The 12,431-nt window shown below is 37.3% G+C and overlaps 1 protein-coding gene across 1 annotated transcript; it reads right to left on the minus strand.

The window, feature by feature from the left end:
* Nucleotides 1-11,176: 11,176 nt before the first annotated feature.
* Nucleotides 11,177-12,073, minus strand: LOC143891066 (uncharacterized). The gene is made up of 2 exons (XM_077395718.1): nucleotides 11,386-12,073; nucleotides 11,177-11,298 (listed from the first exon to the last, which is right to left on the minus strand). The coding sequence occupies exons 1-2, from the start codon at nucleotides 12,071-12,073 to the stop codon at nucleotides 11,177-11,179; spliced, it is 810 nt and encodes a 269-aa protein (XP_077251833.1).
* Nucleotides 12,074-12,431: the final 358 nt, after the last annotated feature.

A 12,431-nucleotide genomic window follows, 5' to 3' on the forward strand; every position in this document is an offset into this window, starting at 1 on the left:
CTACATGCCTCAGGATCTTTCTTATATTCTCATCCCTTTGATCTAGTGCTCTTTCGATTTGCTTCGACATGATAACAGATCGTGCCACTCTGATACCAATTGTTACGAACCTAGATTAGTTCGTAACGTGATTCGATCTTCTTAGAGGGAAGATCAGCCTCTTGATCCACATCGAGGGAAGGATCGGTCCTCCTTTGTGCAGAAACACAATTTTTAGAATAATTTCTTCATTGATGAAATAGAAGATTACAACTTATTTATAACCTATAGATCCTATTCAACTTTCTTACTTAATAAGAATCCTACCCAACTCTACTTCCTAATTAAAAAAGAGCTTTCTATTCTAAGAGTAGCCAATATACTAATTGTTATATCAAATCTCCATATCCTACTAAATATAAATAAGTGCTAAAAATATTGCTAGCAGCCACATTAATATTAAAAGCCAATTTAAATAGAGGAAAAGGACTGTACGCTCGAGTGTACCAAGCTTATGGTATGCTCGAGTGCCCAATCACATGTGGACCCACTTTGTTAGGTTGATCCAAAGTATTCATTTGAAAGGCCCTTACATAGATGGGATGTGTACCAAAAATCAGCTCCATAGGATCATCCTAACCCATCCATTTGTGGAGGTCAAAATGGACAGACACTGTTTGTCCACAAATCTGCCCATTTTTGCCCTCCACTTTTGGAGGGGTTAGGATGATTCAATGGAGCTGATTTTTGGTACACACCCTATCTATGGTAAGGCCTTGCAAATGAATGCTTTGGATCACCACAAAAAATGTGGGACCCATGTGATTGGGCACTCGAGCGTACCATAAGCTTGGTACGCTCGAGCGTACAATCCTTTTCTTGTTTAAATATTGCTAAATCCTAATTTATTCAACTCTAAGTGGGACCCATCTATCTAGGTATGTTACGGTCTTAAGTGGGGGCCCGCCTAGGTATGGGACTGGGTGGGACCCAGCCTGGTATGGCAAAGGTTTAAAGCGCCTTGCCTAACGCGTTCCATCAGCTCTGGAGCTTTTCGCGTATCGGTAAGGTACCTAACATTTGGTACAAGAGCAACCACCACGTCCCGTGTTCGAATCACGGAAGGGGCGACCTGTGAAAAGGGCTACCTGGAAAGGCTAGAGTGAAAGCCGTCACAGAGTGGGCCACCGAGGACGGCGAATTCGGAAGCGTGGTGGTATGTTACGGTCCTAAGTGGGGGCCCGCCTAGGTATGGGACTAGGTGGGACCCAGCTTGGTATGGGATAGGTTTAAAGTGCCTTGCCTAACGCGTTCCATCAGCTCTGGAGCTTGTGACGTATTGGTAAGGTAGCCGAAATTAAAAACCATGATTAAGGGAGAAAGGTGGTGCATTTTTTGTACAGAAGCTCATGATGGTTTTTACTTTTTAGTTACAAAGGATATGAAGGTCGCTTGTTCTATCGGATTTTCTACCCTCTTGGCCAATCCATACCATGTTGTTGGATCTAAACCATTTTTCCAACATTTGATTCTACTTTTCTTTCCTACTATACTTTCTTAAAAATTTCGTCTTAAAGTAGCTTTGGAAAGTGGAAAATACCCATTCTCAAGCAAGTGATTATTAGTTTTTTTCTCTTCAAAATTTTCATCTATTTAATTGCCCATATTGTGATGCTATAACTAGTCTTGGAACTATACAAACCTTTTCATTTGATTCTGGGCTTTTTTGTTATGTTTCTTTTTCTTTTTCTAATTATAACCTTTCACTGCAAAGGGTGAGGGGCATGAATGAAATCTCAGCTAGAAATTCTTCTTTCCTACGGCTTTAAACACGCAATCTAAAGGCACACACTCAATCCAAAGGTATACAGTTCTTATTTCTATTCGGTAACACGTTTTTTGCTTTAAATTATTTTTTTAGACAAACTTAGTTGCTCAAATCACCACTCACCATATATAATATTTACTGGCATTCTTGACCCATGCTAGGCATGGGTGTAAAATTATAGGCCCCATCCCATGAAAGCAATAGGTAAAAATGGTATGCCCCACCCGATGTGTTAAGTGAAGTTGGTGGGACCCTCCCCAATCAAATCATGGTGTACAATGGTGGGACCCACAAAATATATCGGATTTGAAAGTAAAAAAATAGTGAGAGGAAGAAAACATGTAAAAAGAGGCCTTCCATCTCTCTCTCTCTCTCTCTCTCTCTCTCTCTCTCTCTCTCTCTCTCTCTCTCTCTCTCTCCGTTAATCATCTACTCCTATTGAAAACCTAAGTGCTTAACCCTATGATGTGTTGACACGGACATGAGTATCGCGTGTCGACACTGACAAGGAGTGTCAGACACAGTAGCCCCCCAAATTTTAGAAACGGGGACACAGATAAAATAGAAAGTATATATAATCATAACTTGTCAATACGGATTCATGTCGAGTTTCAACACGGATACGAGTTGTCTAATATAGTAATATGGAAACATTTAAAAATCTAGAAATGGTGACATGTGCATATGGATAAAACTATTCATTACTATCATAATACGAAACAATATAAATATCCTATGCATTTAATAAACTAATAAAGTTTAGCATTAATCAACTATAATCTAAAACAAAATGAGATAATCAAATAACAATGCATTTACCAATTTAACCTAGTTCTCTTATGTCTACAATATATAGCAAGAAAGGGAGATGAATATGATACAATGAATATAGCATTGGAATAAGAGTTTGTTTAGGGTTTTAAGTTTAGGGGAGGGGATATAACAAATATTAGTTAAAGAAGAGTTAATTATAAATGAAGGTAAACACAAAATCCAATAATAAAATAGAATGCCATACTTGACACGGAACAAAAGCATGTCTACACTCCCACATTAAGAACACTCCTAACAGTGCATTTAAAAGTGTCCAAAGGAGTGCAGACACTTGTGGACACGTGTGTCATGACGGGCATATGGCAGGACACGTGTGTCTGCAATAAATTCAAAGTGTCGGCTAAATCATAGCCTTAACCCACCAATTCATTTATATTCGAATAAACACACCCTACAAATATTCTATTTCTTACTGTCAAAAATTTTTTAAAAGCAATAGACCCTCTCTTTTGGAAGGAGAAAGAGAGAGATGTCTCAAGATTATTCATTCAAAAAAAAAGATGTCTCTAGATTATAGACAGGAATATAAAAAATCACATCAAAACAAGAGTGCAAACCTATAGATAGGAATATAAAATATCACAACAAAAGAAGAGAGCAAACCTAAAACTCAAACCTAAGCTTTGAAGTTTGCCCATCATTTTTCTCAGCAGTTTTACATCTTCTAAGATTTGGGTTTTTGGATCGTTAGAGATGTTTTGCTATTGTTGGGAGCGGGAAAAAGAAGTGGAATAGGACAATTTTGAAGGAAGTTGACAATTTGATATGGCCAAATGCCAAAAAGCATGGAAGGTAACGTAAGGATGTCTCACAATAAATCCCGTGAATAATGGCAAGTAAAATTAGTGGGGCAATAAATCCTGTAATTAAGGGCAAGATAAATTAGTAGAACAAAGCAGAATTAGCAGTGAGTGAGTTTTTAGGAAAAAAGTTTCCAAAAAATATACATTCTTCGCAATAAATACCGCAATGACTAATGGTATGAGAAATTAGTAGTCAAATAAATGGGAGAGAGAGAGAGAGAAAGACAGAGACAGAGAGAGACCTAAAAATAGTAATAACGAATATATGGGGAGATTTTTTGCATTTCAACCCAGCCACGGGAGAATTTTAAAAACCCCACTAAGGGGCGAGATTTTCTCTCACGTAACTGCACAAACTTAAAAATATCAATGAGATTTCAGGAGATTTGTTCTCTTGATATTTTTCTTCCCATTTCGATCCAGCCATGCAGGAAAAAATTTAAAAACCGACTAAGGGGTGATATTTTCTCGCACGTAACTACTGATTTAACTCAATGAAGTTGAATTCAAAAACCAACTAATTAAATACTTCTACCGAATTTCAAGAGGATAACTTTTACAGAAAAAACTGTTCTTCGAAAAAATGAATGATACATGGAAAGTTAGCTATTTAGTATATATATTATAGATGTACACATACACAATAGATGGGCAATTTGTGTCAACTTTAATTATTTTTAAGCATGAGTTAAAAAAAAACATATAAAAGACAAACCCCGTATAATAACTGCAAAATCGAGTTTATTAAATGTTACATTACAATCTTATTTAGGAATTTACCTTTATTTTTTTCTATATCACCTATCCCATTGATGGAACAATTGCACCTATTCCATTGATAGAGCAATTGCACCTGTTCCATTTTCACTCTTGGCATACATGACTTTGCAGGCCTATAATCTTGTGTACCTATTTGTTAGAACATCGAAAACATTACAATCTTGTGAGCTTCATCGTTTAAATTGTTCTAAAAACATTAATCTTCCAAAAAACCTAAGTAGAACAAAAAATCGACTTAATACACAATGCGAGAGAGGGGTATGAAGAAGCAAAGACAGAGTAGATGTTCCACATACATCAATGAAAAAAGAACAGCCAAAGTGAAAATAACAATCCAGATAAAATAGAAAATTATTATTGAGCAAAACACGAGAGAGGGGGAGAGAGATAAATGTTAAAAAAAAAAACAAAGAATAGACCATATTGGATAGGTAACTGACGTAAACCAGAAAACGAAAGAAACCCATACAGAGGTACGTCGAAACAAGGATAACCAAAAGCTCTCTCTCTCTCTCTCTCTCTCTCTCTCTCTCTCTCTCACACACACACACACACACACACACACAAACCACAAATCGAGAAAGAAACATATAGATGTATGCAGAAACAAATATAACCTCTCGCTTCCTCCTCCCTCTCTTATATCTGGTCTCTCACGATTTCAGACATGGAGTTTCGAATACAAAATAGGGTTAGCAAAGTTTCATAGCATGCATGTACACTGGTTAGGGTTTTGTACAGAGAGAGAGGAGAGAAAAAGAGATATAACATGAAACCCAGATAGAAAGATATATAACATGAAACCCAACTACCAAAAACTGGATGAGAAACGACGCTAAGAAGAAAATGAGGAGATTAACAAACAACGAAGAGGGTTTTGCTAAACGAACCTGCTCCCCCTTTTTCTTCTCTTCTACACCTCGTCTTCCACATACCTACGAAACTAGGGTTTCCCATCCTTGGAAATCCAAAACCCTAATCGCCAAAGATGAACTTGTAGTTTGGCATATAAATAGATGATAGAAGTTGGTTTGTTAATATATCTATCCCCTTTTGTTCCTTGGTCCAGCCCCCTCCACGCTCTTTTACACTACACAAGGGTGCCTAGCGAAGAAAAAGGGAAGAATATAACCCAAACCAAACAGCCCAATGGGTCCATATTCGGTCAAAGCAGTTGGATTCGAATGTATTCAAGGAATCAATATCCTAAGGTTGGATCCTGATCCAAAGTAGCCTCAAAATCCAATGGAGCATCGTAGATCCGAATGGAGACCAAGGTACAAAAAAAACCCTTCATATTTTGTTCATTTATGTTTGGTCATAAGGGTTGCGTTCTAACATTAGAATACCCAACTCAAAACAAACGCCTTTTGTTTTGATGATGATTCTCCTACATTCTCTACTTTAAGCTTAAGTCCTAATTGTGTACAACTTAAGTAGGACTTAGGACACTCTGGTAGAGGGTCCTAATCGAAATGTATTGTGACCCAGACATAAAAAAGTAAGATCCGAAAAGCACCTCGAAAAGGATTCGACCGATATGGGATCTTAACAAATCGTGACTAAGACATAGGTGGATCCGATCCTAGCTAGATCGGTTGACACCCCTACTTAAAAGGTGAACTGAGACATATGGAAACCCCGAATAAACAGCCCCACGTAGGGCTCATGCCTAAATATCAAAGCCTGAAAACCCGACCTAGTATGGAAAGAGTCACTTTTGTGGTCAAGCTGAGCCAGGAGGGTTGTATGTGTTAACGACAAGCAAAGGATAGATTTCCTTGTATAGCATATTGCCTTGTATTGCTTGTTGCCAGTTTCTCATATTCCATCTTTAGATTATTACTTAGTTAGGCTAATATTCTCTTTATTTGATTTTTCCTAATCAGGGGATTCTATAATTGTGATGTCCATAAATATGTAATTGTTTATAGAATGATACTCAACTGAGAATATATTCCTGAGCGCCACGTGCTCGGCCAATGGTGCTCGGACATCTGGTCTAGGCCAATTGTGCTCGGCCATATGGAGTCACGCGAAGGTGCTCAGCCACTGGTTCTTGGCCATAGGTGCTCAGTCGATAGTGTTCGGCCAATGATGGAGTATTCTCGATCAATTTTGGTGGTCGGCCAAGCATTTAGGTTGACTCGGATTTTACCCCCAACATGTTGCCCCCCGCCGTTTCGGGCCAAATAAATACTCCATTCTTTCAATCCCCCCAGTCGACTTGCTCATTGTGAATAGTTGAAGCATATGCTCCAAGTTCGTCCGAGGCACCTGGTCTTGTCCTATTGCTATCTTGCAATAGAATGAGTACAATAAAAGGGGCAGAATATTTATACCTAAATATTAAAATGGGATGTGCAACATGTGTAATTAGTAAAGGTATGTCATTGCTTTGGTGGGGCCATTCGATGAGTGGACAAGATCATACAATAGTAGGCCCTATTAAGGGATTCTCATTAGATGTCATCTCATAATTAATAAGATTTCATTCCCTATTAAGAAGATGTTTTTTTCCATATATAACACACGAGGATTATTGAGAATCTGCAGAGATGACTCTAAATCTCTCTGTTGAATCCCATTATTTAGTTTCCCAAGAAGGAGAAACCATGGAAACGAGCTTTTCGGGTCATGCTTACGAACATGATTTTCAGATTTTTTTTTTCGCTTTCCTCACTTACGCACCTAAAAAAAATCAGTAGAAGGCGTCGTGAGAAGCCTTGTGATCATACCCATAGTGTTCCTAAGAAAATAATTCAATGCATGGCTGTGTTATTCAACTCTCTTCGTTTTTGTAGTCCTCCGAACCCCCCTTTTGCGTAGTGAGACGAGAGGGGGGGGGGTTTAGCCGAATGGAAAATTTGTTCTAATAATTTTGTTTCCTTGGAAAATGAATTTTCTAGTGGTTGGTAGTATGCTTATTTTTCATGAAATATTTTTCCAAAATCGAAAATCTTCCAAATCCGAGAAAAAATTGAAAAACTAGCCTATAAGCAGGGACGGAGCCAAGGGGGGTCCATGGGGGGCAATTGCTCCACTAAAAATTGGGAAATTTTTAAAAGCCTTTTTTGGTATATCCCAGGATTCTTATACGTGAAGTGAGTTTTATTAAGCATTTTTTTCGTAAGCACCTATATTATAGCATTCTCTCTCTCTCTCTCTCTCTCTCTCTCTCTCTCTCTCTCTCTCAACAAATAAATATCTTAGAAATTTAAGGGCCAAAAGCAGAAATAATTAAGATTTTATATTGTGTGACGGTATATGCTTTTCAAAAAGGACTGTACCCAATTTCATGGGATCATCCAAATCGTTCATTTGTTTGGCCACAATGTAAATAGTTTGTGCCCCATAAATCATTTTCATAGGATGATCCTAACCCTCCGATCTAAAAGGGACAACCTCTACAGATCAGAGGGTAAGGATCATCATATGGAAATGAGTTTTGGGGCACAACCTATCTATGGGTGAGCCCAACAAATGAACGGTTTTAGATCATTCAATGAATTAGGCTGTACAGTCCTTTTTGTTAAATGGTGGACCATACATCCCAACACAAAACTCATAACTGAGATAGGTAATTAATGAAATTTTATATGTTGTCTGCAAGTGAAGTCCAATGTTTTTCAAAAACTATTGTGTGGCACTGTGGCCCACTTCATAGCATGATTCAAATAGTTTATTTGTTAGGCCACAATGTAATAGGCTGCACTCCCTGAATCTTCTCCATAGGATGATACTAAAGCTCCAATTTACAATGTGATTGCTTCATAGGATCATCTTATGGAGATTATTTATGCGTTGCAGCCCATTTATGTTATGGCCCGACAAATGAAAGGTGTGGATCATCCTATGAAGTGGACTCAGTACTTTTTGAAAAATATTGGACTACATGTGTGGGCAACATATAAAATTTGGAGAATTATTTGGATTTTCATAGCAGAAAGAGATCTTTTTTTTCTTGGGCTATGCTATGCATGCGTGTAAATTAGTAGGCTCTGTCCATCATAACATGAGGTGTAAATATTGGGCCCTATTATATCAAAATATGAGGTTTAAATTTTGGCCTCCACCTTATGCATGGGATAGGGGGATATGGTGGGCCCACCAACAAAAATTTGAAGTGTAAAATGGTGGGCTCCAACATGCTATAACGCCATTCTTTGCCCCCCGTGAAGCAAATTCCTAGCTCCATCCCTACCTATAGGGTTCTTAAGAATTTGGTGGGAGTGAGAAAAGAGAGTATAATTGCACTGGAAGCGCCACAATGGTGGCCATAAATCGATGGTAAAGTGGACATAAATTGATGGCACAGGTTTAGGCCATAACGGAATTTCCAGTAACAAATTCTGAAGCCATTCCGCCTCTTTACAACATGCTGCAAGAGCTATAAACTCTGCTTTCATAGTTGAAGTTGTTATGCATGTCTGTTTCTTAGAGGCCCAGGAGATTGCTCCCCCAGCAAGGGTGAAAATCCACCCATTGGTTGATGTATGATCTATACGCTCAGTTATCCAACTAACGTCAGTGTATCCTTCTATTACAGTTGGATATCCACTATAACATAAACCATAGTCTGTAGTTGTCTTTAAATATTTTAATACTCTATAGACTGCATTCCAATGAGAGAAATTTGGACTACTAGTACACCTAAGCTTACCCACAGCAAATGATATGTCTGGCCTAGTACAAGTCATAGCATACATAAGGCTACCAATCACACTAGCATACCCTAGTTGAGAAATAGTCCTTCCAGAATTAAGATATAACCTCCCACTAAGATCAAAAGGAGTTGAAGCGGTGAACAATCAAAATGACTAAACTTTTTAAGAACTTTTTCAATATAATGTGACTGGGTCAGAATCAACCTGCTGTTATGTCTTATGATTCTTATACCCAATATCGCGTCTGCTTCACCCATATCTTTCATATCAAAGTTTTGAGATAAAAATAATTTAGTACTTTGAAAACATTCAATATCAGTACTAAAAATTAACATGTCATCAACATATAAACATATATGGACAAATTTGCTACCTTTAAATTTACTATATACACATTTACCTGACTCATGTGTTCTATAACCATTAGAAACTAATACCTTATCAAATCTTTCATGTCACTGCTTAGGAGCTTGCTTTAGGCCATATAAAGATTTGACTAACTTATAGACATTATGCTCTTGACCAGGTAAAATAAAACCATCAGGTTGTTCCATGTACACTTCTTCATCAAGTTCACCATTTAAGAATGTTGTTTTAACATTCATTTGGTGAATGTGAAGTTTGTATATGGAAGCAAGAGCAATCAAGACTCTAATGGTAGAAATCCTAGCAACTGGTGCATATGTGTCAAAATAATCAATTCCGGGTTTTTGTGTAAACCCTTTGGTAAATAACCTAGCTTTAAACTTTTCTATGGTTCCATCTACTTTGATTCTTTTTAAAGATCCACTTACACCCTATAGGTTTAGATCCCTGTGGTAGATCAACCAAATACCAAGTCTTATTACCCAAGATAGAATCCATTTTGTCATTAATGGCTTCTTTCCAAAAAGCGGCATCCTGTGACGTTATGGGTTCCTCATAGGTTTGAGGGTCACTTTCTACATTTAAATCTAACATTATAGAAGATTTGAGTTTTTCTCTTGTCCCTTCTACTGGGTATGTAACAAAGTCAGGACCAAAACTCTTTTCCCTTCTATCTCTTTTAATTCTTCTAATTTCACTTGGTTCACCAACTTCTGTTTGTGGTTATACAGAAGAACTAGAAAATCATTAGGTTCTATAACTAGAAACCTATGGGACGTACTATGGTTAGCATATCCTAAGAAAATACATTCTATACCTTTCTCATCTAATTTCCTTAATTTAGGTTTAGGAACTTTAACTATGGCCCTACAACCCCAAACTTTAGGATAATTCAAGTTTGGTTTTCTTTTCCTCCATAACTCATAAGGGGTTACATTAGACTTTTTACTTGGTACCCTATTCAATATGTAACAAGCCGTAAGTAATGCTTCACTCCAAAAAATTTTATTCAAACCAGAATTTACAAGCATAGCTTTAACCATTTCAGTTAAAGTTCTATTTTTTCTTTCTATTACACCATTTTGTTGTGGTGTATAAGGAGCAGAAGTTTCATGAACTATGCCCACTGATTCAGATAAATAAGGAAAATGGTATTCACCACCCCTATCTGATCTAAGGCATTTAACTGTTGTTTCACACTGGTTTTCTACTTCTGTTTTATAAACCTTAAACTTTTCCAACACTTCATCTTTATGACTAAGTAAATATACATTGCAAAATTTAGAATAATAATCTATAAAAGAAACAAAATACTTTTTACCTCCCTTGTAGGAACACTATGTATATCACATACATCGCTATGTACTACGTCTAACAGATTATTAGTTCTATCTACTATAGGAAATGGTTCAGTGATTAATTTAGCTTGCATACATATTTTGCATTTATCTACTAAATCAATTTCATATTTTGGGATTAAATCTAACTTAACCATATCATTCATTTTCCTAGTATTATCATGTCCTAAACGATTATGCCATGAACATAAAGAGTCAACAACATAAGCAAAGACATTCACTTTATTAATATTGAGTTTAAACATCCATTCATACATATATCCCTTTCCAACAAAGGTACCCCCCTTAGAAAGATGAATTTGTCAGACTCAAATACAAGCTTGAAACCATTCTTGTTAAGAAAGCTTCCAGAAACTAGATTCTTTCTTACTTCAAGTACATCAAAGCCATCGTTAGGAGTGAGGCGCTTGCCGGAAGTAAATTCCTATTCTATTTTGCCTCTTCCTTTGACTTCTGCCGTCGACGAATTGCCCATGTAAAGGACAATTCCATCTTCAACCGTTTCATAGGTCAAAAACATATTCCTGTCTTTGCAAACATGCCTCGTCGCACCCGAGTCAATCACCAATCATTGCCTTCTTCAAGGATATTCGCCTCTGAAATCATGGCCACAAACTTGTTGTTGTCTGTTGGTGTTCCCGACTTCTTATCTTTAAGAAGTCGACATTCACTCTTGTAGTGGCCTGGTTTGCCACAATTGAAACAAGCACCCTTCTTTTTCTTATTCTTATTATTCTTCTTTTCAGGGTGTTTGTTTCCCTTTCGATTACCTGTCCCTTGTTGGTTCGATTTATTGACATTTTTCACCAAGTGTATCTTAGAGGAAGAATTCTCATGATCTTCTTTATGATCTCTAATTCTTGACTCTTCCTCAATCCTGGAGCATTGAGCCAAGTCATCAAAAGAAATCTCCTCTTTCTTGTGTTTATGACTTTTTCTAAAGTTTTTCCAACTTGGCAGAAGTTTGTTAATAATCAACAGAATTATAAAGGAATCATAAAGTAAAATGCCTTGCAAATGAATTTGACCCACCATTTGTTGAATTTCATGCAATTGATCAATAAAAGGTCTATCATCTACCATGCGATAATTCAGGAAACGACTCATAGAGAACTTTTTGTTGCTTGCATCCTCCGCCGTGTATTTTGCTTCGAGTGCATTCCAAATCTCGCTTGCTGATACCATTCCCTGATATATGTCGAATAGAGTATCCAACATAGCGCTAAGGATGTGCCCTTTGCAGATGTAATCATCTTGTTCCCATTTCATTCTTGCATGAGCCTGCGCTAATGTCTCATTTTCAACTGCTACCGGCTTTGGGGTTGTGAGAACTTGAACAACTTTGAGCAAAGTAAGGATGAAATGCACCTTCTTTTGCCATCGCTTGAAATTTCCTTCGTCAAAACTTTCTAGTTTGACAAAGTCTTGGGACATTTGTCGGATTGAAAACAACGCCATTGAAGCAAAGATAAATCTGTCTTAAGATTGTTGGGGATAATTTGTATCTGTTGGAGAAGAAAGAATAATAACCGGTTTGCTTCAAGGCGCAAAATCGCTTTCATTAAGACAGATTTTGCCCCCACTAAAAGTGTGCAAAGGGGATCGGCGAACTGCCTCCAAGATACAATGAAACTAGTAGGAATGTCCTACTATATTTGACGACGCTAAGCACAAGCGGAGTCAAATCCGAAATGCCCCTAGAGAATAACAAGCCTTAGAGAATCAGCCTAATTACTGTTACTGCAGTATAACGGTAATTAGATAAACAATAATGAAAACAATATGTAAAACAAATTTGGTGGGAGTGAGGAAAGAG

Source organism: Tasmannia lanceolata, unplaced genomic scaffold (genome assembly GCF_043159265.1).
Source record: "Tasmannia lanceolata isolate RefF3 unplaced genomic scaffold, GAP_Taslan_0.1 ptg000013l, whole genome shotgun sequence".
Lineage (NCBI taxonomy): Eukaryota > Viridiplantae > Streptophyta > Magnoliopsida > Canellales > Winteraceae > Tasmannia > Tasmannia lanceolata.

What these genes read in the sequence shown, in the direction of transcription:
- LOC143891066 (XM_077395718.1), bottom strand. Translation starts at nt 12,073, where the DNA reads ATGGCGTTGTTTTCAATCCGACAAATGTCCCAAGACTTTGTCAAACTA. An exon ending in ATCGAACCAACAAGGGACAG is followed by an intron (nt 11,299 to 11,385) that starts GTAATCGAAAGG and finishes GTGGCAAACCAG; the next exon opens with GCCACTACAAGAGTGAATGT.